At 39.2% G+C, this 22,346-nt stretch overlaps 1 protein-coding gene across 3 annotated transcripts in view; it reads left to right on the top strand.

Annotated features, from left to right (window-relative positions):
* Positions 1 to 22,346, top strand: part of LOC122541935 (core histone macro-H2A.2) — a 40,426-nt gene that overhangs the window by 16,028 nt on the left and 2,052 nt on the right. For 2 of the 3 annotated variants that reach the window (XM_043679187.1, XM_043679188.1), the window contains exons 5-9: positions 4,349 to 4,456; positions 8,785 to 8,884; positions 10,141 to 10,230; positions 18,296 to 18,470; positions 21,661 to 21,702. In XM_043679187.1, coding sequence (XP_043535122.1) covers positions 4,349 to 4,456; positions 8,785 to 8,884; positions 10,141 to 10,230; positions 18,296 to 18,470; positions 21,661 to 21,702 — 515 coding nt within the window. The remainder of the gene's footprint in view (positions 1 to 4,348; positions 4,457 to 8,784; positions 8,885 to 10,140; positions 10,231 to 18,295; positions 18,471 to 21,660; positions 21,703 to 22,346) is intronic. The other variant, XM_043679189.1, reaches the window with a different exon arrangement.

The raw sequence follows: 22,346 nt of genomic DNA, 5'->3' as shown, positions 1-22,346 counted from the left end.
GTGAAGGCAAACTTACTGTGACAAATTTCAAAGAACTATGTACCTAAACCCCTAGGTCTCTGTTCTACAACATTATCCAGGGCCCTACATAGTCCTACCCTTGTTTGTTCTACCAAAAATGCCTCATATCCGAATTAAATTCCATTTGCCAGTCCTCAACCCATTGGCCCAATTGATCAAGGTCTTTGGGATCTTAAATAACCTTCACTATTGTACCAATTTTGGTGTCATCTGCAAACTTACTAACCATGACTCCTGAATTCTCATCCAAAATCGTTTATAAGTGATAAACAACAGTAAACCCAGTACTAATCCCTGTAGAACAGCACTGGTCACAGACTCCAGTCCAAACAGCAACCCTTCACCACCAACCTTTTTGTCTTCTACTGTCAAGCCAATTGTGTATTAAAAATTGGCAAGCTTTGAATCCGATATAATCTAACCTGCCAGGTGAAACCTTCTGTAATGGCCATCTAGATTCTCAGTAATGGGTTATTAGATCTGTTCAAAGTCTGTCTCATTTAGCTGTGCCACATAGGTTATCTTCAGTGTGATGACAGGACTTCAACTCCATTGAATGTTGGTCACTCTTACTAATATTGTCATGGACAGATGTCTTGCAGCGGGCAGATTGGTGAGGATGAGATCAAGTGTATTTGTTCCTCACCACCTGCTGAAAATCCTGCATAGTAGTTATGTGCTTTAGGATTCAAGCAGTTCTTGCAGTAGCGGTGCTGCTGGGCCACTCTGGTGAGAAAGTCCAGAGAGCAAAGTACATTATGCACTCTGGTCACTCTTGGTGCTTCCAGATGATATTCAACATGGAGTATTGAATGCCTGTGTCTTAACGTTGTAATCAGCAAAGGATTCCTTGCTAGTGCTTGACCAGAGTCAGTTTCGAGCATTCACTCGACTAATCTTAACTGCATGCCACTATGCCTTTGCCTCTGCTGTAGTGATGGTACAGGACATATCAAGGATGGTCAAAGTGGAGTGAGACTTTGTCAGATATGATTCTGAGAGCATCACAATCAGCCTAATGCTTGATCAGTCCCCAAAACAGTTCTCTTAATTCTGGCACACATTGTCAGATGTTGGTAAGGAAGATTTTGCTGGATTGACAGGGCTGGGTTTGCTGTTATAGTTTCTGAAGCCTAGATTGATGGGTTGAAGGGTGCTCTGTTCAGTTTCTTTCATTTGAGACATTTTAGTGATTTTTTGATGAGGCCATTTCAGACGGCATTGAGAGTCAAGCACATAGCTGTGGGTCTGGAGTCACATGTAGACCAGGAAGGCTAACAGATTTTCTTTCCTAACTGAACAAAATAGGATTAAGAAATCTAATAGTGATTAAGGTCACCATCAAGACTTTCAATTCCAGATTAAAAGAAAAATCATACTTCACCATTTGTTTGACATTTGAATCTGGATCCTCAGTATTATCTGGGTTGATATTAGTTTAGTGCCAGTAACACTACGTCATCACCTCTCCGTTATTAGAAATGCCTATTGAAATGCACACTTGTACAGATTAAACAAAATTTTTAATTGCATTGAAAAAAGCGGCACATTATTTTTATGACAAATACTCAGAATATTAGTAAATGTAAAGTAATTCAAATCTAACAATTTTGAGACTGAGGTGCATAATGTATAGAACAGAATTAGACTATTCAACCCATTGAATCTGCTCTGCCATTTGATCATGCCCCTCTCCTTTCCACCAAGGTGGATAACCTCTTGCTTGTCCACATTTATAATCTGATATTTCTTTGCCCACTTTCTTAGCCTGCCCAAGTCCTTCTGCAGTCACAACACAATTTGACCCTCCACTTATGTTTGTATCCTCTGAAAACGTAGCAACAATGCTCGCAGTTCCTTCATCCAGATCGTTGTAGAATAATGTGAATAGTTGTGGTCCCAACACTGACCCCTGCAGAATTGCACTAGCTGCCAGCTGCCATCCTGAAAAAAGCCCCTTGTATCCTCCCTCTCTGCTCTTCTGCCAGTCATCCAATCCTCTATCCATACTTGTACCTTGGCCCTAACACCATGGGCTCCTTTAGTATTTAGCAGCATCCTGTATGGTACCTTGTAAAGGGCCTTCTGGAAGTTCAAATAGACCACATTCATTGGCTCTTGTCTAACTTGCTTGTGACCTCCTTTAAAAGTATTGAAACAGATTTGTTAGGCATAGCTAGACTGTGCTGATTCAACCCTGTTTCACAATGCACTTCTAAGTACTGTGCAATCTTATCCTGAATAATGGACCTTAAGTGTTAGTAATAACCAAGGTCAGGTTAACTGGCTTGTAATTTCCTATTTTCTGCCTTCCCTCCCTTGTTAAAGGTGTTACGTTAGCCATTTTCCAGACTTCTGGGGCACACCCTGACCTCCAGAGGTTCCTGAAAGATCACTATCAATGCAATCTTCTCTGCTATCTCCTTCAGAACTCTGCGATGTAGTCCATCTGATCCTGGTGATTTATCCAATGTTCAGACCTTTCAGCTTCCTCAGGACCTTCTCAGTGATGGCCACTTACTTCATCCGCCCTCCCCATTCCTTTTTTTAGTTGTCCTCTGCTAGTGTTTAAAGGCTTCTCAATCCTCTGGCTTCCCACTGTACTTCGCCACATGATGTGCATTTTCTTTTTCTAATGTACTGCCCCTGAATTCCTTTGTCAGCTGTGATTGTCTCATCCTCCCCTTGTGTTTCATCTTCCTTTGGCTTAAATTTCTCCTGCCATTTTTACTCCACTGTCTTCCCTTCCAAGTAACTCTAGCAACCTCCTATCTGTCTTTGTAGTTACCTTAACTTACTTTTAATACTGTTACATAAGATTCAATCTTCTCCTCGAGCTGAAAGGTCAATTGCCCCAGGGATTCCTTCACTTTAAGCTCTTTAGTCAAGTCAGTCTCATTACACATCACCAAATCCAGAATTGTCTGTTTCCAAATGGGTTCTACCATAAGTTGCTCTTAAAAAAAAAATTCATAGATATTCCATGAATACCTTTTCTTGGGATCTGCTACAAATATGATTTTCTCAATCCACCTGCATTTTGAAGTCTCCCATAATTATTGTAATAGTGCCTTTTCTTTCATGCCTTTTCCATTGCTTGATTTACTTTTTGCCCCACATCTTGACTACTGCTAGGAGACATGTACATAACTCCCATCAAAGGTTTTAACTTGCAATTCCTCAACTGTGTCCACATAAATTCTGTGGTTTTCAGTGCTATATCACTTCTTGCTATCATTTAAATTAAATGTTTTTTTACTAAGAAGACAATCCTGGCCATCTGCTTGTCCTTTCAATAAGATGCATAGCCTTGGATATTTTGCTCCCAGCCATGATACCCTTGGAGCTACATCTCTGGGATGCCCACAACATTGTACCTGCTAATTTCAATCTGTGCTACACAATCTTGGATAATATACTGCGCGTGTTTAAGTACAACACCCTCAGTCTTGAGTTGACTACTTTTTTTGTTGTTGTCCCTTATCTGCTGTGCCTGAAGTTACATTCCTGATCCTATCGGTCTTGTAGTTCATCTGTAAGTAGGACAAATATTTACCTCCAATCTAGGAGATACGTTTTATAAATAGTCAAATTAGCATCTATTATCAACCAGTGAACTTGTTTTCCTGTGATGTCACTTTAGTGTTGATTCCCTGGTTCTGGGCTTCAATTTATCCTGTTAAAAAACCTTACAAACTATGAGCCAGAAATACTTTTCCTGTGCACCAAATTCCTATGCTGCCTCAAGTCCCTGAACTATATACTCAATGTCTCACTCCAGATGAATCTCCTTCTTGACTGTGCAAAGCTTACTGATTGTGCTGGTCAAGCTTAATTTGGGATGTCCAGTCTGTATAGTGCCTGAAGCTTAACCCTGAATATATTAAAATGCTCAAGTAAATTCTAGAGAGATTGGGATTCACTTGAACTTGAAAGTAGAAGCTCCTGACCAATGCTGTCTTGAGCCCAGGATGTCTGTCGCTAGTAGCATTGTACTGCAAGTGAAGCAGCATCCTAAGGCCTGATCGCATTCCCTAGGCAGTGCTGCAAACTTTGGTAGTGAGCTTGAGGCATGTGAGCATCTCACATTTTCCAGCATTTCACCCCAGTGTCTGGTGAAGAGCCATCAAGGAAAGCTCAAGAATGTTCCCCTGAAATGTGGGAGAATGTTTGTTGTAGAGCAGAATCGGGTGGAAGCATCTCCTGAGGGTGAGAATCTAGACAGTGGAAGTGAAGTAAGGAAACAAAGGTGTTGTTGGGGTGAGGTTTGTATTATTGAATCAACAAAAAAAAACTTAATTTTTCCAACACTTCTTTCTTAAATCAGGGTAAACGGGCAGAAAATAAGGAAGGGGCATCCAGTTCCACATCAGATGATGTACCTGGTGAAGGATTCACAATTCTTTCAACAAAAAGCCTTTTCCTGGGGCAAAAGGTAAGATTTGTCACATTAATTTAAATTAACCCACTGGAGAGGCATCTGTTCAGTGTACAACATTTGTTTTTGTAATATCATCACTTTGCATGAGGATTGCTTATTAATGTGTTGACTTAACATACTATATATTAATCTGATTAAGTTAAACCAATTTGATAATGTTTTGATTTTAATGATTGCTATTAATGTGGTTTACTATTAGTGCTGGGTTACAATTTAAATTTTAGATCCCAATATTTATTTGGTAATCGAAGACTTTAACCAGTTAGGCAATAGAGACTGTCTGGTGCAATAACTTGGGAAATTTTACTTAAATTATGCTTAGCAAAGCAGGGCTGTGAGTTTACAAGTGTACAACAGCTTTTGCATTGCACTTTGTCTAAGGGCTCTGGTTAACACTCACTCTTTTACCTCTCTTCAGATCGCTGGTTCTTCTGCTTCTAATTGGACAGCAGGATAACTTTAGTTTCAACTTTGTGTGTCTTGGTCTCACAAATCTGCTGCTTATTATCTCTTTCCAAGCCACAGCAAATATGATGATCCATTATGTCTTTTACTTGTCCTGGGTGAGGCCATGCTTATTGATGTAGGGCCAAGCTCTAATTGGCTTTAAGGGTATGGACATTCTCCAATGTCACCCCTGTTTACTTTCTTAGGGAATGCTAGTTATTTGTGGGCCCCATCTGTTATGGTTTCTTATTATTACTACTACTTTGACTTTTTAAAGTAAGGGTAGTTTGTGATACCACCTTTTGCCCATTTAAGGTAATGAGATGCATGCAGTCGGGGTCCAATGATATTTGAGCTCATTTTCAATTTTTGCTTAATTAGGCAAGTTTCTATTAAATCAAAGACTTTGCATTGACCATTTTATCTTTTAGCAGCCATTTGTTTTGTGATTTTTATCTGTGGCTGTCTGGAATGAATTTCTTATTTTTTAAAAAGACCAGAGATTTAGTGGAAAAGTTTGTTATAGTTCAAAAAGTACTAATATTTTCTAAAGGTATTCAGAGGAATCTTGATTTTCCCTAACCCCCCACCCCACCCCCAAGATAATCTCTCCAGCATTGTCCTGTACAGGGCAAAGGTGTAACCTGTCAAAAATTTGCAGTAAAACATTGTGTGTGTGTTTGCTATGTGGAGATGTACCCCACAAAGGCAGCAGCAGTCTTACTGTTGGTGCCCAGTCGGGCTGCCCGGTTTGGGGGTGGGGGGGGAGGTGTCAGATGGGGATGTGGGGTTGCGAGCTCATGCGTGATGTGCTGCTGCCTAGTCACCTGAATAGAGGAGCAGACTTCACAGAAAACTGGGCCCCAGAGGAAAATCAATTAACCAAATGAAAGTGCTCCCCCATCTTGTTCGGATAATTGAAGTTCGTCTGTATAGAGTGTAAAAAAGAAAAGTAGTGAGATTTCCTCCTATGTTTTAGGTCGGAAAAGCAGTGGGCCAATCACCCTCTGAGCCTGTCCTGTCACTGAATAAAATATGGCTATAGGAACACTTCAGTGCATTTTATCCACTCGATCTGCATAACATTATTGTAGTCAGAAATCCATGAATCTCTAGCATTATGCATAATTAAAAACTGAGCTTTCACAGTCCTATTATTTGGTAGAGAATTGCACAAGTTCACACCCCTCTTACTAAAAACATCTCTCCTTATTGTTAGGACGTGGAGACAGGCAGCTGAACCAAATCAACATTTGTGTTCACAACACTGTAAAATTACAACCTTCAAATACCTTCAAGCTTTACCTCATTGGTTCCTAACTAGATGATTTGAATAACCAATTACACTTTTCAATAATCAATTCTTGGAGCTGGCTTGTAGCTTAAACAAAAGTCTTAGCAATTTATTAATACAATAACTTTAGTGGAGCAGAATTAAACAAAGTAATCTAATTGGTCTGTTTAAAATCCAAAAGACTTTTTTAAGCCTCATTCACAAAATACAGGCAGACAAACAAGCACAGTTAAGATAAAACAACTAGCCAGATTAGCTAACTGGTTTTCATGAGGCATAGATGATGGTTGCTCGATTGATTCTGAAGATGTCGATCAGGATCATCCTTTACAATTTCCCTCCAATTAAAAGAATAACTTATAACTTTGTTTTTCTGTTCTCCGAGCTTCCAAGAGCTGTAAATAGACAGAGACCTTTCAAATCTTCGTGCTGTATCATCATCAGCCAGATTCTTTTCACAGAAAATACAGTCCAAACTCCTATTCAAACTCTGGCCATTCTCTGACAGATTCATCACCTTCTCCATGAGGTCTCAATTACCACTCAACATCTTCCTGAGCATATATACTTGCTGGAACCACTTTCCAGGTACTGACCTCATTAGTAGCTAACTTATCTGTTTAAACATGATGCCCTTCCCTCGTGATGGAGTCTGCAGAATCTTTTTTGATCAGGAACTAGTCTGCAATTAACTTCCATACCTGACCTCATGAATAAATAAAAGCTTATTTGGTCTATATTCCTTTAAACACAAATTAACCATAGTCCAAAAGTCATCTTTAGCTTATGGATCCCAATTCACAGCTTGAGGATTTGAACATCATCTCCAGCAAAAGTGATATTCTACTTATTTTTGAATTGTGTCCCCTGATTGTGGACTTCTCAACCAGGGGAAACATTTTAGTTGTATCTACCCTGTCTTTCCCATTTAAGTATTTTGTAAGTTTCAGTGAGGACCTCATTCTTTGAAAACCCTAGAGAATATAGGTCCAGTTTGTCCATTCTTTCTTCATGAGAGAGTGTCACCAATCTAAGAACAAATCATTTAGTCAACTTCATTGCACTCCCTCAATGACAAGATTATCCTTCCTGAGATGAGAAGATCAAATCTGCAATAGTACTCCAGGTGTGTCTAATCAAGTTCCTACACAATTGAAGCAAGACTTCACCCCCTTTGTGGCACTGTGGTACCAGGAGGCCCAGGATCGAGTCCTGCCTGTTCCAAAGATGTGTAATAACATGTTTGATTAGAAAAATACTTTCTGGGGTCCTATAATGGCACAGTGATAGCATCCCTACTGCTGAACCTGGAGGCCCGGGTTCAAGTCCCATCTGCTCTGGAGGTGGGTAATAATACTGAACAGTGATTAGAAAAAGGTTGAAGCAAAATTTTTCTACTTCTGTCCTCAAATCCTCTTACAATAAAGGCTAACATTCCTAATAGCTTTCTGCACTTGCATGTTATCCTTATTGACAAGGGCACCTACGTCTGTTTGTAGATCTGTTTTCCAATTACTTACCATGTAAGAAATACTCTGCGCATCTGTTTCTCCTACCAAAGTGGATGAGCTAACATTGAAAATAATGATCTAGCCCATTCACTAAGACTGTCCAAATCCTCAAAGCAGTTTTACATCTTCCTCAATATATTCCCACTTTGTATCATTTGCACATTTGGTTAAATCATTGATATATTGTGAATAGCTGGAGCCCAGTTATTGATCCATACAGCACCCCACTAGTCACTGCCTGCCCATGTGAGAATGACCGTTTCTTATCATTTGGATGTTGGCCAATCATGTGCCAGTACATTACCTCCATTTCCATGTCCTTTAATTTTTCTAAGCAGTTTTCTGAAAATTGGTTCTCCTTTGTTATTAATATGTGCATTATCTTGAGTACTGAAAATTTAAAGCTAAATGCACCTTAGGATTAAATTAATTGAGTTGAGGGTTGAGCCTCTTTTGAATTCTCATCCTCAGAAGGCACTGGATGCAGAATCTTTAAATATTTTTAAGGTAGAGACAAATAGATTCTTGATTACGAAGGAGATGAAAGATCAAAGGTATGCAGGAATGTAGAGTTGAGCTTAAAATCAGATCAATCATATTTTTTTGAATGGTGGAGCAGGCTAGAAAGATGAAATAGCCTGCTCTTGTTCATTGATTATATGTTTGTAATCAAATCTAATTGTTCCTCATTGAACAAATTAAAACAAAGCCAATGCAGTGCACAGTTGTTTCTTTCCCCATTAACTTCCCTTCTGCCTTTGCTGTTGGCCAATAAAGATTAGATGCGGTGGAGGATGTTAACTCATCTTATTCAGCCTCGAAAGGTTGCGTTTTGTTCCCTTCATTCTGTTTAAAATCCCATGGTGCATTCCTTTGTTATGTCAGCTTAAAGGAAGTCACATGATATTCATTAAGATCCACATTTGTTACAGTTTCTACTATAATCTTAGATTAGTCATTAATCTTAAATGAATACATTGAGAGATTTAAATTGAACAAAATTAATCATGAAATGTTAATTTCTCTACTAGTCATACAAGTGGTTTATTCAATCTCTTCTTTGTTTTCAGCTGTCCTTGACTCAGAGTGAAATCAGCAACATTGGTTCAATTAAAGTTGAATGCATCATTAACCCTACAAATGCTGAAATAGATCTGAAAGAGGACGTAGGTATGTTTTTCCCATTGGGGTCTTAAAACAGTTAATTAGTTGAGAAATATCAGCCACTTTATAAAGTGTTAAATATTTGAGTTAACTTCCTTTAGCAGACCTAAAATAGATTGGAAGTATCGAAAACAAAATTTAGGTTAAAAGTATTAAAAGATTCCCTGACTTTTTTTTAAACTGTCTCCTGCTAATTTCTGCCTTCTAGTTAAAACTGTCTAATTAAAACAGTTTTCCATGTGTATTCCTTTTGACAAATTTAGTTCTAATTTAAAATAATTAATATCCCCAGTTCACAAAAGTATTTTGAAAAATAGGATCATGTAGCAATGGGCTGCTGTAGTCTGCTCACCTTGCTTATATTTGAGCAGCAGTTCGAAGGGCAGTTATGGATCTTATAAATAAAGAGTTATTACAATTTACCAATTAAACTACCAAGATAAAACCTGAAAAGTAAACTTCATGACTATTCTTAACTTTATTTCTGCTGATCTTTTGAGGTGCAGATTTCACTAATATTTTGATCTATTGATTGACTGCCCTTATAAGTTGGTTATTTGCCAATGATAATATAAACATAAGCCTTACTACTCTGTGAGTGACTAACCTTGAGCCCTGTCTTCTGTGTGCCACCTGATTTACTGTCGAGAGTATCATGCTGCCCCCTTCAGCCCAAAACCTGAATCTCCAAGCAGAATTGCAACCTGAATGTTCAGTCAACTAATTTCCTGGTGTATTGTTGAGCTGGATGTTACTCCATACTTTGTTTTTAACAAGATGTTACTTCAAATTTGTGAATTGAAGCCCTTATTCTTATGTAGGTACAGAGCACAGTTACTGTACAAGCTTCCTTAATTTTAATAAACAAATGTATTACTTGAAATATATGATTGACCTTCATTAATCATTTCATTCCCAAATGGACATCTAAAAGTCCGACATGTTTTCTTCTTTCTTTACTCAGTGCAGTTTTTGCACCCAAAATATGTTAAGCTTTAAAGTGCAAAAGTATTGACTGTTAGAGGGACATTGGAAGAGATTTTCTGTCATACATATTAGAAGATACTAAATTGTCCTGTGTAGCATTGCACAAAAATATTCTTTCATATTGTTCACTCATTAGTTCCTTGTGAGAGTCTTCAGTAGAGGTAATCCTGAGAATTCAGGCTATAATTCATACGGTGGAAGTGAAACTTGTGTTACAGTTAGTCCCTTTTGAAGTTGATTTCACTTTACTACTTACAGAATAATTGTAATTTCAGGTAATGCTTTGGAGAAAATGGGTGGAAAAGAGTTTTTGGATGCTGTGAAAGAGCTACGGAAATCTAATGGACCTTTGGAAGTAACTGGGGGCAAGTAATAATTTCTGTGCTATACATTTTAGGTTTGCTGTATTTTTATGTAGTTAACTATATTGAAGTCAATTAAATTGTTTAGATTGAAAGATCTGTATTTATTTTGTGGTCTCTGAACAATAATCATCTTAACATTATATTCAATAGATGAGACAACTTGAAATTTTACCTTAATGAATATTAAGCGATATTGGTGTTTTTTTGAGTAACATGTTTTACCTGTAATTCTTGAATGAGAATTTTACATGTTTGGTATTTTATACCAAGGCGGTACGGGGAACCAAGCAATAATTAATGTTTAAATATTTTATTTAAAAGTTGATTAGACGTAGTGAACACGGTTTTGTTAAGGATAGGTCATGCCTCACCAATCTTTTGAGTTCTTTGAGAAGGTGACTAAACGGGTGGATGAGGGTAAAGCGGTTGATGTGGTGTATGTGGATTTCCGTAAGGCATTTGATAAGGTTTCCCATGGTAGGCTATTGCACAAATACAGAGGTTTATTTAGTGGTTTGTATCCGAAATTGGCTAGCTGAAAGAAGACACAGGATGGTGGTTGATGAGAAATGTTCATCCTGGAGTTCAGTTACTAGTGGTTTACCACAAGGCTCTGTTTTGGGTCCACTGCTGTTTGTCATTTTTGTAAATGAACTGGATGAGGGCAGGAAGAATGGCACTAAGGTCACTACAGTTGTGGATAGTGCTGAAAGATGTTGTAGGTTACAGAGGGACATAGCTAAGCTGCAGAGCTGGGCTGAAAGGTGGCAAAAGGTGTTTAATGTGGAAAAGAGAGAGGTGATTCACTTCGGAATACAGAGTACTGGGCTAACGGTAAGATTCTTGGCAGTGTAGATGAGCAGAGAGATCTCCGTGTCCATGTACATAGATCCCTGAAAGTTGCCACCCAGGTTGATAGGGCTGTTGAGAAGTCGCATGGTGTGTTAGCTTTTATTAGTAGAGAGATTGAGTTTCGGAACCATGAGGTCATGCTGCAGCTGTACAAAACTTTGGTGTGGCCACACTTGGAGTATTGCGTGTAGTTCTGGTCTCTGCATTATAGGAAGGATGTGGAAGCTTTGGAAAGAGTTCAAAGCAATTTACTAGGATGTTGCCTGGTATGGAGGAAAGGTCTTTTTGAGTGAATTGAGACTGTTTTCAATAGAGAAAAAAGTTGAGAGCTGACTTAATTGAGAAATAAGATAATCAGAGGGTCAAATAGGGTGGACAGTGAAAACCATTTTCCTCAGATGGTGCTGGCTAGCACAAGGGGACATAGCTTTAAATTGAGGGGTGATAGATATAGGACAGATGTCAGAGGTAGTTTCTTTACCTAGTAGCAGAGGCATGGAACACCCTCCCTGCAACAGTAGTAGACTTACCAACTTTAAGGGCATTTAAATGGTCATTCCATAAACATGGAACGAAAATGGAATGGCTTCAGATTTGTTCCATAGGTTGGCACAACATCAAGAGCCAAAGGACCTGTACTGCACTGTTTTGTTCTATAAAAATAACAATAAATTCTGTTCTGAAGATTTAGCAATTTTAGTAGTAGAGACCTATAGGTTATGACTTGGCTGACCAACTACCTATTGTGCTATGGATACATGTATAGAATTGGAAACCCTACAGAGCAGATAGGGGCTATCCAGCCCATCAAGTCTGTATCAACCGTCGAAACAGCATCCCACCCAGTTCACCACCCCACCATATCCCTATAACTTCACATTTACCATGGCTAATCCACCTGGCCTGCACATCCTTGGACTGTGGGAGGAAACCAGAGCACCAGCCAGAAAGTCACACAGACACAGGGGGAAACATGCAAATCCCACACAGACATGCACCATACACTCAAATCAAACCTGGGTATTGGCACTGAGAAGTAGCAGTCCTAACCACCTGTGCTACCATGCTAATTAACTAATGTTAGCATTAGCATTATAGTTTTGTTCATTGAACTGGAAGCTTCGTTTTTTAGACATTTTGTCACCATACTGGATAACATCTTCAGTGAGATGAAGAACTGGCGGTGTGGTCCACTTTCTATTTATATGTTTGGGTTGCTTTGGGTTGGTGATGTCATGTCCTGTTCTTTTTCTCAGATCTGGTAAATTTAAAAAGAACAGGACATGACATCACCAACCCAAGACAACTCAACCATATAAATAGAAAGCCAGCTACACCACCAGTGCTTCATCTGGAGGCTCACTGAAGATATTATCTCGTATGGTGATGAATGTCTGAAAAATGAGTTTTCCAGCTCAGTGATCAAACCTACATCCAGAACCTCAACCTGAGCTACAAATCTTCTCAAATTTTGTTAGCATTACCTTATACAAGAGAGAGAGATCTAGTTAGAGGTTAGTGGAGTCTTAGTTCATTGAATAGTGGGAACTGATATAAGCTAATAGTGTCACTTGAGATTTGAGGCTCATAGATCCCCAATTGCAACTTATTCATCTGGCTCACTACTCTTCCCAATCTGAAAAGTCTTTGCGTGTTCTGAAATGACTTTGAATGGAATTGTGGGAAATTTGCCTTCAAATATCCATATTACAATTTGATATGGTCTTTTAATTCCCTAATCTCTTTTTTTGGTATCTTGATTTTGTACATGGATGTACAAAGGAAGCTGCTTGCTCTGCTTTAAGTAGTAAACCAAAAAAAAACTAAGTTACAAAAAAACTAAAACAAACATTTGTGACTAGGATATGATGGTTAATTTGCTTGCAAAGTAGTTCTGTTTTCTGTCACATGTGAGTAAATCACATTGTGGTTTGTCATAATCTAGTAAATGATCAGTGCAAATGTTGACCCAGTGGGTTGGTATTGGCAATGACTGTTTTTGGACTCCACTTTCAGGATGTTTAAATTCGTACACTGGAGCTCTTCGATTCCAGACTGGATTTTGGTTCTGAATTTGTCAGGAGGACGAAATGGTAGCTGCAGCACAGGTTTGGGTTTCCAGATGCTATTCCAGCATTATGGGAAAGTGATATATTGGGAAGCTGACTGCAGATTGCAACAAAGGTGCTATTGTGCCATATACTGACACAAACTTCAGTATTTCAAAAGGGTGAACAAGTTTTAGAAGTCCTCCTAAACCACAGTAGAAAAGGGTTATACACAGCATGAGAGACCATTAGAAACAGTGCAAAAGTCGTGGAATGTTTGCAAATAACCATAGCTTTTTAGTAACGTTTGTAGGAAAGTTAGAGGAAAATGTACTGTTGGTCAAGGGAAGGTAGAAGAGGGAAGGCTGACCTTGATGGCAGCTCAGGTTGAGCAAAAGTCTGCAATGTCAGGGCCATCTGGCCTGTAAGAATTCTAACCCATGGATGTAAGATTGGCATTGACAATGGGTCCAACTCTCTCTCTACTAGCCATCAAGACAGCACAACAGAAGTGGGGAAGGTTCCTTCAACAGCAGGAGGGTGAACTTTGAAAGAGCTGAGAGTATGTTGGGGTCATGCTCTATCACAGCAGGCTTCCCTACCTGAAAATGTCTGAGCAGCAGTGTAGGAAGAGACTGTGACTTTCCAAAGAGGTGATAAAGAATCTCTGTACCTTCAGTAATTATGATCTGTCATCTTGACAGGCCCTGAGTATTGCACAAAAATTACGTCAGGAATTAATTTTGTTATGGCAGAGTTATTTCAGGGCTTTAATACTGATCTCTTAGACAGTTGCTCTACTGCATTTATGCCTAAATTTATGTCCTTTTTGTAAGGGTCATTGTCTTCCTCACAAGTGCAGCCTCTTAAGCACAGATGATGGTGGGTTTCTCCACAAAGTTTACTTCACTCCGATTCACTGTGTAAATGATTCCACCCTTGTTTCAATGACAGACCTTATTGGTTTTTAAATGAGAAGCTTACCTTTCCTTGTCCGACTGATTTGCAACCACAAAGAGAACTACTTACATATCTGCATACTTTCCATGCAGCAAATACAACATCTTTTATGCAAGAGAACTAAAGTTCAACACTAGGCAATAACATAGAATTTAAGATGACGAGGACTTAGACTGAGAGCGCACTACAAAGTAACAATGGCAGCCATATCCAGGAGGTTGAAGAGGGATCCATGCAGCATAACATTGTTGCAGGGGGTTTACTGATCCAACAATGTTTAGCTGAAGGTTGCGGAGTCCCTGAAAACAAAGGTATGCCTGGCACTACATGAAATATATGCCTTCACAAGGAAATCATTCTTGCCATGTTCATTCCAAGATTTTGTCATCACATGGTAGTGTATTAATTGTGTGCAGTCTCCACAGGGACAGGTAAAAACCTAGTGGTCTGTGCATAGTGTAAATAGTACTTGATAATTTGTAAAGGGCATTCAAAACACTGAAACAGTTACTGTGATTATGTTGTTAGCTGAGCCATTATTTGTAAACTACTCAGTGAGTCACTGTGGTTTCTTGTCTATGATCAAGGTGCCTTGCGAATGTGAACATTTAAGGTATACTCCCCTAATTGGCTAGGAGGTGGTGGAGACAAACTGTTCATATCACTGCTAAGCGGCTGTGAGGACTATTACATTTGAATTTGTTGGGCATGTCATGTTATGCAGTTGTGCATTTGTGTTGAGAAAGCTGACATCAACTATTGATTCATTTGTCAGACGGGATGAGTATGGTGCACCTGCAGACTGCACAGGACATTCATTTTTTTTTTCTGAACATCAGCTTTTGGTCAGGTTTCCTACTGGCGTACGCTCCAGCATGAGAACATGTGAGTTGGAGTCCACCAGTTAGTGTCTCGATGCTTTTATATGAAATCGCAGAGTAACAAAATACTTCGAATGCTGGATTTCTGGAAGTGCAGAAGAAACTCTAAAGCTGAGGAAGTCATATTGGAATCGATGTCAAATTTTGTTTCACTTTCCACAAAGAAAAAAGGAGCACAAGTAGACTATTAATCCTTCAGGTTGGCTCCACCTTTCAGTATGATCATGGTTGATCATCCAACTTAGTTCCCTGTTCCTGCAATCTCTCCAAATTCATAGATCCCTTTAGCCCAAAGAAAAATATCCAACTCCTTAAAAACATTCAATGTTTTGGCCTCAGCTGCTTTCTGTGGCAGAGAATTTGACAGGCTTACTACTCTCTGGGTGAAGAAATTTCTCCTCATCTCAGTCCTAATTGGCCTACCCCATATCCTTCGACTGTGACTACTGGTCTGGGTCTCCATTCGTATGTTCTTCTTGCATTTACCTTTTAATCCTTCTAAAATTTTATAGGTTTCTATGAGATCCTCCCAATTCTTCGAAGTTCCATTGAATATAGTCCGGTCTCTCTTTTATGGTGAATAATCTAGATTCTCTTTATATGTCAGTCCTACCAGCCCAAGAATCAGTCTGGTATAGCTATATTGCATTCCCCACATTGAGCATCCTTCCTCAGACAAGGAGACCAAAACTGCACACATTACTCTAGGTGTGGTCACACCAAGGCCCTGTACAATTGCAGCAAGACATCCCTGTTCCTGTACTTGAATCCTGTAGCGGTGAAGGTCTGCTAACCTACTTGTTCACTTTCGGTGACTGGTGTACAGTAACACAGATCTTGTTGCATCTCCCCTTTCCCAATCTATCATCATTCATTTATAATGTGCCTTCCTGCTTTTGCTACCAAAGTGGATTATATCACACTTATCCACATTCTGCTTCATCTGCTCACACTCAACTTGTATGACTCATACTGAGGCATCTCTGCATCCTCACAGTTCATCCTCTCATCCAGCTTTGTCATCTGCAAACTTGGTGGGTTTGAAACTTATTTATTCTTACTCATCTTGATTCCAGCCTATCACTTCTCCATCGATGTCCCTGCTCTTCCCCAAGCACATATGCTAATCCCTTTTGTATGATCTTATCAAAAGTCTTCAGAAAGTCCAAGTAAACCACATCCCCTGGCTCCTGCTTGTTACATCCTGTCAAAACTTCAGTAAATTTGGTAGGATGATTTCTTTTTCATAAATCCTTGCTGACTCTGCCTAATCCTGTCATTGTTTTACAAGTGCTCTGCTATTACCTTTATAGTGGACTAGCATTTTTCCTACTACTATAATGCCCTGCTTTTTCTCTTTTTTTTAAATACAACGTGGTTAGATCAGCAAACCTTCAATCAATAAGAACTGTTCCACAGTCTTTAGAATCTTGAAAGATTAAGGTGGCCAACTAGTGCATCCACACCGACCCACTGAAGAGTAACCCGCCCCAATCCTATTGCTCTACATGTACCCCTGACTAATGCACCTAACCTACACCTCCCTGAACATTATGGGAAATTTAGCATGACCAATTCACTTAACCTGCACATCTTTGGATTGTGGAAGGAAACCCACACAGACATGAGGAGAATGTGCAAACTCCACACAGTCACAATTAGAATATCAGTTTCTGTATTGTACATACTTGGTGACTGAGCTTCCACAGGATTCTGGACCTGTCTGAAGCCTCTTCCAAAGATTTACCCCCTCTAAATGAAGAATTTCCTCCTCCTCTCAGCCCTAAATGATTTGTTTTTTATTCTGAAGGTTCTATCCCCTAATTCTAGACCTTGCAGCCAGGGGATACTTTTTTTCTGCATCGACCCATTTATCCCCTTTAAGAGTTTTGTAAGTTTCTAGTCATTGCCTGCCTATCTTCTAAACTTCAGAATAGAGGTGCACTCTTCTCCCTCTCTCTCTCAATTTGGGACAGTCCTTCCATCACACAAATCAGTCAGTTGAACCTCTGCTGTACTCCTGCAGCAAGTATATCCTTACTTAGACAAAGGAACCAAATTTGTGTGCTCAGCAGTGTTTTATACAATTAAAGCAAGTCAGTTTTTGCTCTTTTTTTGCAAAACGTGGAAGTATTACAGTTGACCACAGGTTGTGAACAGCTAGGGCTGTTCCTCGCAGATTGATCCTCGCAGCACTGCAATGGTCACAGCCTGCCACATCTGACGCTGACACAGTTGTATAAAATGGCGTGCATTTTTATGTACTTTTGATGACCGAAATGAGAGGCGGTCTATTTTAAAATCTAATTATTGTGGAAGGGACTGCTGCATTTTTTTAAAAAGCAAGCTACCAGTACTTATGTGATGTTTGCATTGTTTGTTCAACCAGTGGGGACGTTTGGTTGAGACACACTGGCATTAGGGAGGGTGTACAAAGGTGAAAGTACTTTTTTTTTTTCACTGCTTTCTTCTATCTCCCATTCATTGACAAAAGATGTCTGTTTACAAATCAAAACCAATGGAAAACTGTTCAGTCCTTGCCTTGCCCTCCTGAGAGCTGATACACAGTCCCTGACATACAATCAGCTTAAGTCAACAGCATCGACGGTGGCTTTGTCATTTTCACCGGATAATAGGCAGCCCCCTAGCCATAGACCACCTGAACAATAAATCAGCCACTGGATTACAACCTGCTGGATATCCATACTTCTGCTATAAGGACTTGCAAGTGAGATATGAAGATAGTGGACATTGGTATCAACAACTGGGAGTGTTCTGACAGACATGATCTCTGGTGGCTGACTCCTCAGAGGGATGTCAAAAGAAATGAGGAAGTGAAATAAACTTATTTGGTAGAGAAGTTGGGCCAGTGGAAATGAAGGCCAATTAATCCAGCACCTTCCAAGCCCACTGTCTTCAGCTGCCGCAAATGTAGCAGAGGCTAATATGCTCATTTACCACCAAGATACAACTTATCGTCTCATGGGACGGAACACTGCCAGGTCAGCATTGGCAGGTCTCACTTTAATAGCAGATCATAATTGTGGCACTTGACTACATTGCAAAAGTAGAAATTTTATAACACTAAGTAGTATTGGGTATAAAGCAACAGGCATACAAAAATATAGCATGTTATTTACTACCTTCATTATGATGATTGACCTTGAAATGTGCATATTAAAATCAAAATATGAATCTAGTGACTGGCCTTCCAATTTGCACACTTATGAATTGTTTGTATGCTAATTTTAAAAAAATCTTTCATAGAGGTACAATAATTATCATTTTTAAGAAGTTAATTGTCAAGTTAATCCTCTCTTGTAGCTGTTTTGGGTTTGGCCCCTGGTCTGCCAGCAAAGTTCGTAATTCACTGCAACATCCCACAGTGGGGAGTGGATAAATGTGAAGAGCAACTGGAAAAAACTGTGAAGAATTGCCTGACCTTGGCAGATGAGAAGAAACTTAAATCCATTGCTTTCCCATCCATCGCCAGTAGCAGGTAAAATTTATTTTTGTTAGCATTTGGAAGGTTACTTTATTAAAAATAATGGTTTAAGGATTCCACTTAATATACTGGGTGATTCTGCTTTTAGTTAAAAATAACACACAAATGTGTTGTAGTTGTGCAAATATTTAACTGGTATTTCATTTTGGCGAAACTGCAAGCTAAATTTCTCTGTTCGAAATTGACATCTTTAATAAAAATGTATTGTGGGGTGAAACTTAAGTATTTTTTTAAATGGTCTGATGATTTATTTTAAAGATATGGAAGTAAACATTCTTTACCCAATGACAAGATGTTTATTGTGACACTAACTTAAGATGATTTCAATTAATGTGTTGCTCTACAGTGCATAATAGCTCCTACATTTTGGAATTCCCCAAGCAGGTCCTGCCATACCAAATTTTATAATATCTTTTTCTATATTCATGCTGCATGAAAAAAGTCATATTTTGCATGGCTCTAAATAGTATTTAGAATTGCTAGTAAACATGCTTTCGAAAAAGCCCTTTACACTCGGGAGATATCTACCTTAGTTTCTAGGGCATGCGGAAGATTCAACAAAAATGGCTTCAAGATCGAATCCTTGGACTTTGTGACCAATACAATGTGCGATTATTTGACTTCATTGTTTCCAATTTTTGATCAGCTGGAAATGAATGGGGCATTGGAGGGGAAGAGGAGATCAACACTTGCAGCTGAGCACTCTTGAAGCAAATGATTCCACATGTGACCAAGCTAATTAATACAAGATTATGGTGTCTATCGTGCTACACGGGGTTTTGTTTATTCATGGCATAGCATCATAGAACCAGAGGGTCTCCTCTGTGGGATTGTGTTTGCCAAGTGTTGGGCTCTTGGAGTGAGAAATGAAGCTCAAAGGACAAACAAAAATTAGACTAGCAATAATTCTGTCTTGAACTATGTTTTGAATTTCATATTATTCTCAGTTTGTGCCATTGATGGTTGAGGTTAAAGGCTACAAATACATGTCTGCCAAAATATTGTCAATTGGATTAGTATAGTGGTTCCCTTTTTGTGTTTTGGAAAGTTAACTAACTCAAAGCTTGAATAACAAGGTTTGCCTGAAAAATACTCAGTTTTCTGAATGTATTCCAGCTCACGTGCAGTCAACAAACGAGTCGAGTTTGCTATAGATATGAACTTTGCATTTGTGACTATTTTGAGGGATGGTTGAAATTACTGAGTATAAAGAGGTACAATGATGGGGGAATGATATATTCCTTTTGTAACTGCAGAAGATCCTGGCAATTGGATGAAAGCAGACACTCTTCATATTAGTTGCTATAGGCCAGAGTTGTACTTCCTGGATTGTCAGAAGGGTGATGGCCATGTATTTCATAAAGGTGTTTCATCGCCTAAATTTTAAGATACAAATCGTTAAACTCTCTGCTTTTCCCTGAGGATCCTGTGGCTAACATTGCGGAAATACATCTTCCTTTAAATGTAGTTTTGTCCCATGTCTTGACAAAGGCAGTGTAAACTCATCCTATAGTCTGTCTCATAGAATTGTGGAATCCCTACAGTGTGGAAACAGGCCATTCAGCCCGAAGAGCACCCCACTCACCACCCCATCTCTGTAACCCACGTTTTCCTATGGCTAACCCACTCAACTTGCACATCCCTGAACGCTTTGGGCAATTAAGCCTGGCCAATGCACTGAACTTGCATATCTTTGGACTGTGGAAGGAAACTGGAGTATCTGGCAGAAACCCACCCCAGACATGGGGAAAACACGCAAACTTGATACAGACAGTTGCCTGATGCTGGGATCGAACCCTGGTGCCTCAGTGCCAGGAACCTATGCTAACCAATGAGCCACTCTGCTGCCCAATCTCAAGCCGTGGGAGGAATTAGGGTAGAATTTGGATTTACAGGACACACCTAAATTGGCCCTAAAATGTGGTCATTAATTTTGTCCCACTTAATCTTATTTGTTGAGAGGAGTAAAGAAGGGTCTGCAGCTAGGTCTAGTTGCCTAAAGTCATGCATGTCATTTCTGATATTTGCCTCAACAAATGTTTTATATAGTGCCTTTTAATACAACAAATAGTCTCTGTTTAATAGGAGAATAATATAAAAACTGGCGCAGACCTAAAGGTGAAGACAGTGGAACAAGCATCAATGAGGTGTTAAGCAATGCCTTAATGGTGGAGGAACATCAATTTGGTAAAGGAATTGCAGAACTTGCAGGATTCTGGATGTCTGAAGGAAGTGGGGATTAACTAAGAGTCCAGAGTTTTCAATGATTCGTAGGTTGAAAGAAGTTAAAAGTCGGGGAAAGGTATGAGAACAGACACAAATTTAAACAAAGTTGCCACGTGACCATAGTTTGATTCCTGAAACTATATAAATGACTAGTTGGTTTTTCAGGCAATTAACAACTACTGCCATAAAAAAAGTAGGTAAAGTCACTGTAGTCCTACTGGACCATAAGGCAGCTTCTGTGGTGGTGATTTAACCCAAGGATCACTATGGTGAGAGGAAAGGTTGAGAAGGAGAGTCCTTCATGATAACCTCAGCCGGTGCAGGAATTGAACAAATGCCATTGGCATTATTCTGCACAGCAAATCAGCGTTCAGTCGGCTGAGCTAACTGACCCCACTCCCATAAATAAATATTAAAACTTGTTGTAAACGGTTGTAGACAGAAATTTCTAAAGTAGAGAAGAAAGACTGTTAAGCACAGTCTCCATTTTGAGCTTAAAGTGAAGGATACTTCATTCTTTACTCTGATATTAAATGTCACCGCTTCTCAAAGGTAAACAAGTAAACATTACAGATCCTTTGCAACAAACTTTCTGCACTCTGCTAGTGATCATTAACACATTCCAGTTTTGCTAATTATTTTGCCTAACAAACACAATTGTAACAACTTGGTTTTGGCACTAAGCTTAACCACAAATCTGATCTAGCCCATTGCCCCTCCAGTTGCTGACTAAGTTGAATTGAAGGTATGCCTTTGGAAGAGCACCACTTAACTGTGCCTGAAATGGGGTGGCAGAAGGCTCATGTGGAGCTTGGATCAGTTGGGCCAAAAGGCCTGTTTCTGTTCTGTAATTTTATGCAGATTTCACGGTGGGATCTCTCAATGTAGATCACCCCCCTCCTAAAATTAATAATAAACTCTTTTGTCTTTTGGGGTTGATTTCCATGTCAATGGACAGGACCAGCTCTCGAGCTTCAGGTCGGTCTGCAAACCAATCAAGGTAGGATGTTCAACTGCTTCTACTATGGTGGTCATGCACATATTTAATATTATCCTTGAACCTGAAGATTGTTCATTACTATTGGATAGGTAGGTTGCCAAACTTGGTGCTTTGAGAGACCACCACTATTCATACCCAGTAATTCCTTAATCTTGTTTAAAACTATTTCACTGGTTAACTAGAAACTCTGATCCACCAAATAACTGCTTAATGTTTCCTCAAAGCCTTCATTTTATTAAAAAGACATTAATGGTTGATCAGGGTAAACACTTTGCAATGTTATGAAACATATTAATCTGACAGAATTATGCTGTTGAAAATTCAGGCAAGTCTGACACTATTTGCAGCAGTTCAAATGCTTCTACTTGGCTATGGATTAGAATTGGTCAAATGTGCAGCTAGAGGTGATCCACTGCAACATAGATGTAGGACAGGTGGTAGCTTTTCAAAACCAAAACGCGTACCAACTAAAGATAATATCAATACTTAGTCTTCCCGCTGCCATTTAAATATGAAGGACAAGGATGGTAACCCCTCTTGTTACCTGTCACTTTGTTGTCATGATCTGCAGATTTTTGGACCTGAACATGAATGTTCTAGACAGAGCTCAAAGCAACAATGTGTTCTCATGTCACATTTTATGG

This window comes from Chiloscyllium plagiosum, chromosome 38 (genome assembly GCF_004010195.1).
Source record: "Chiloscyllium plagiosum isolate BGI_BamShark_2017 chromosome 38, ASM401019v2, whole genome shotgun sequence".
Lineage (NCBI taxonomy): Eukaryota > Metazoa > Chordata > Chondrichthyes > Orectolobiformes > Hemiscylliidae > Chiloscyllium > Chiloscyllium plagiosum.
Note: the sequence above shows the minus strand (reverse complement) of the source record. Positions and strands in the feature narration are given on the sequence as shown.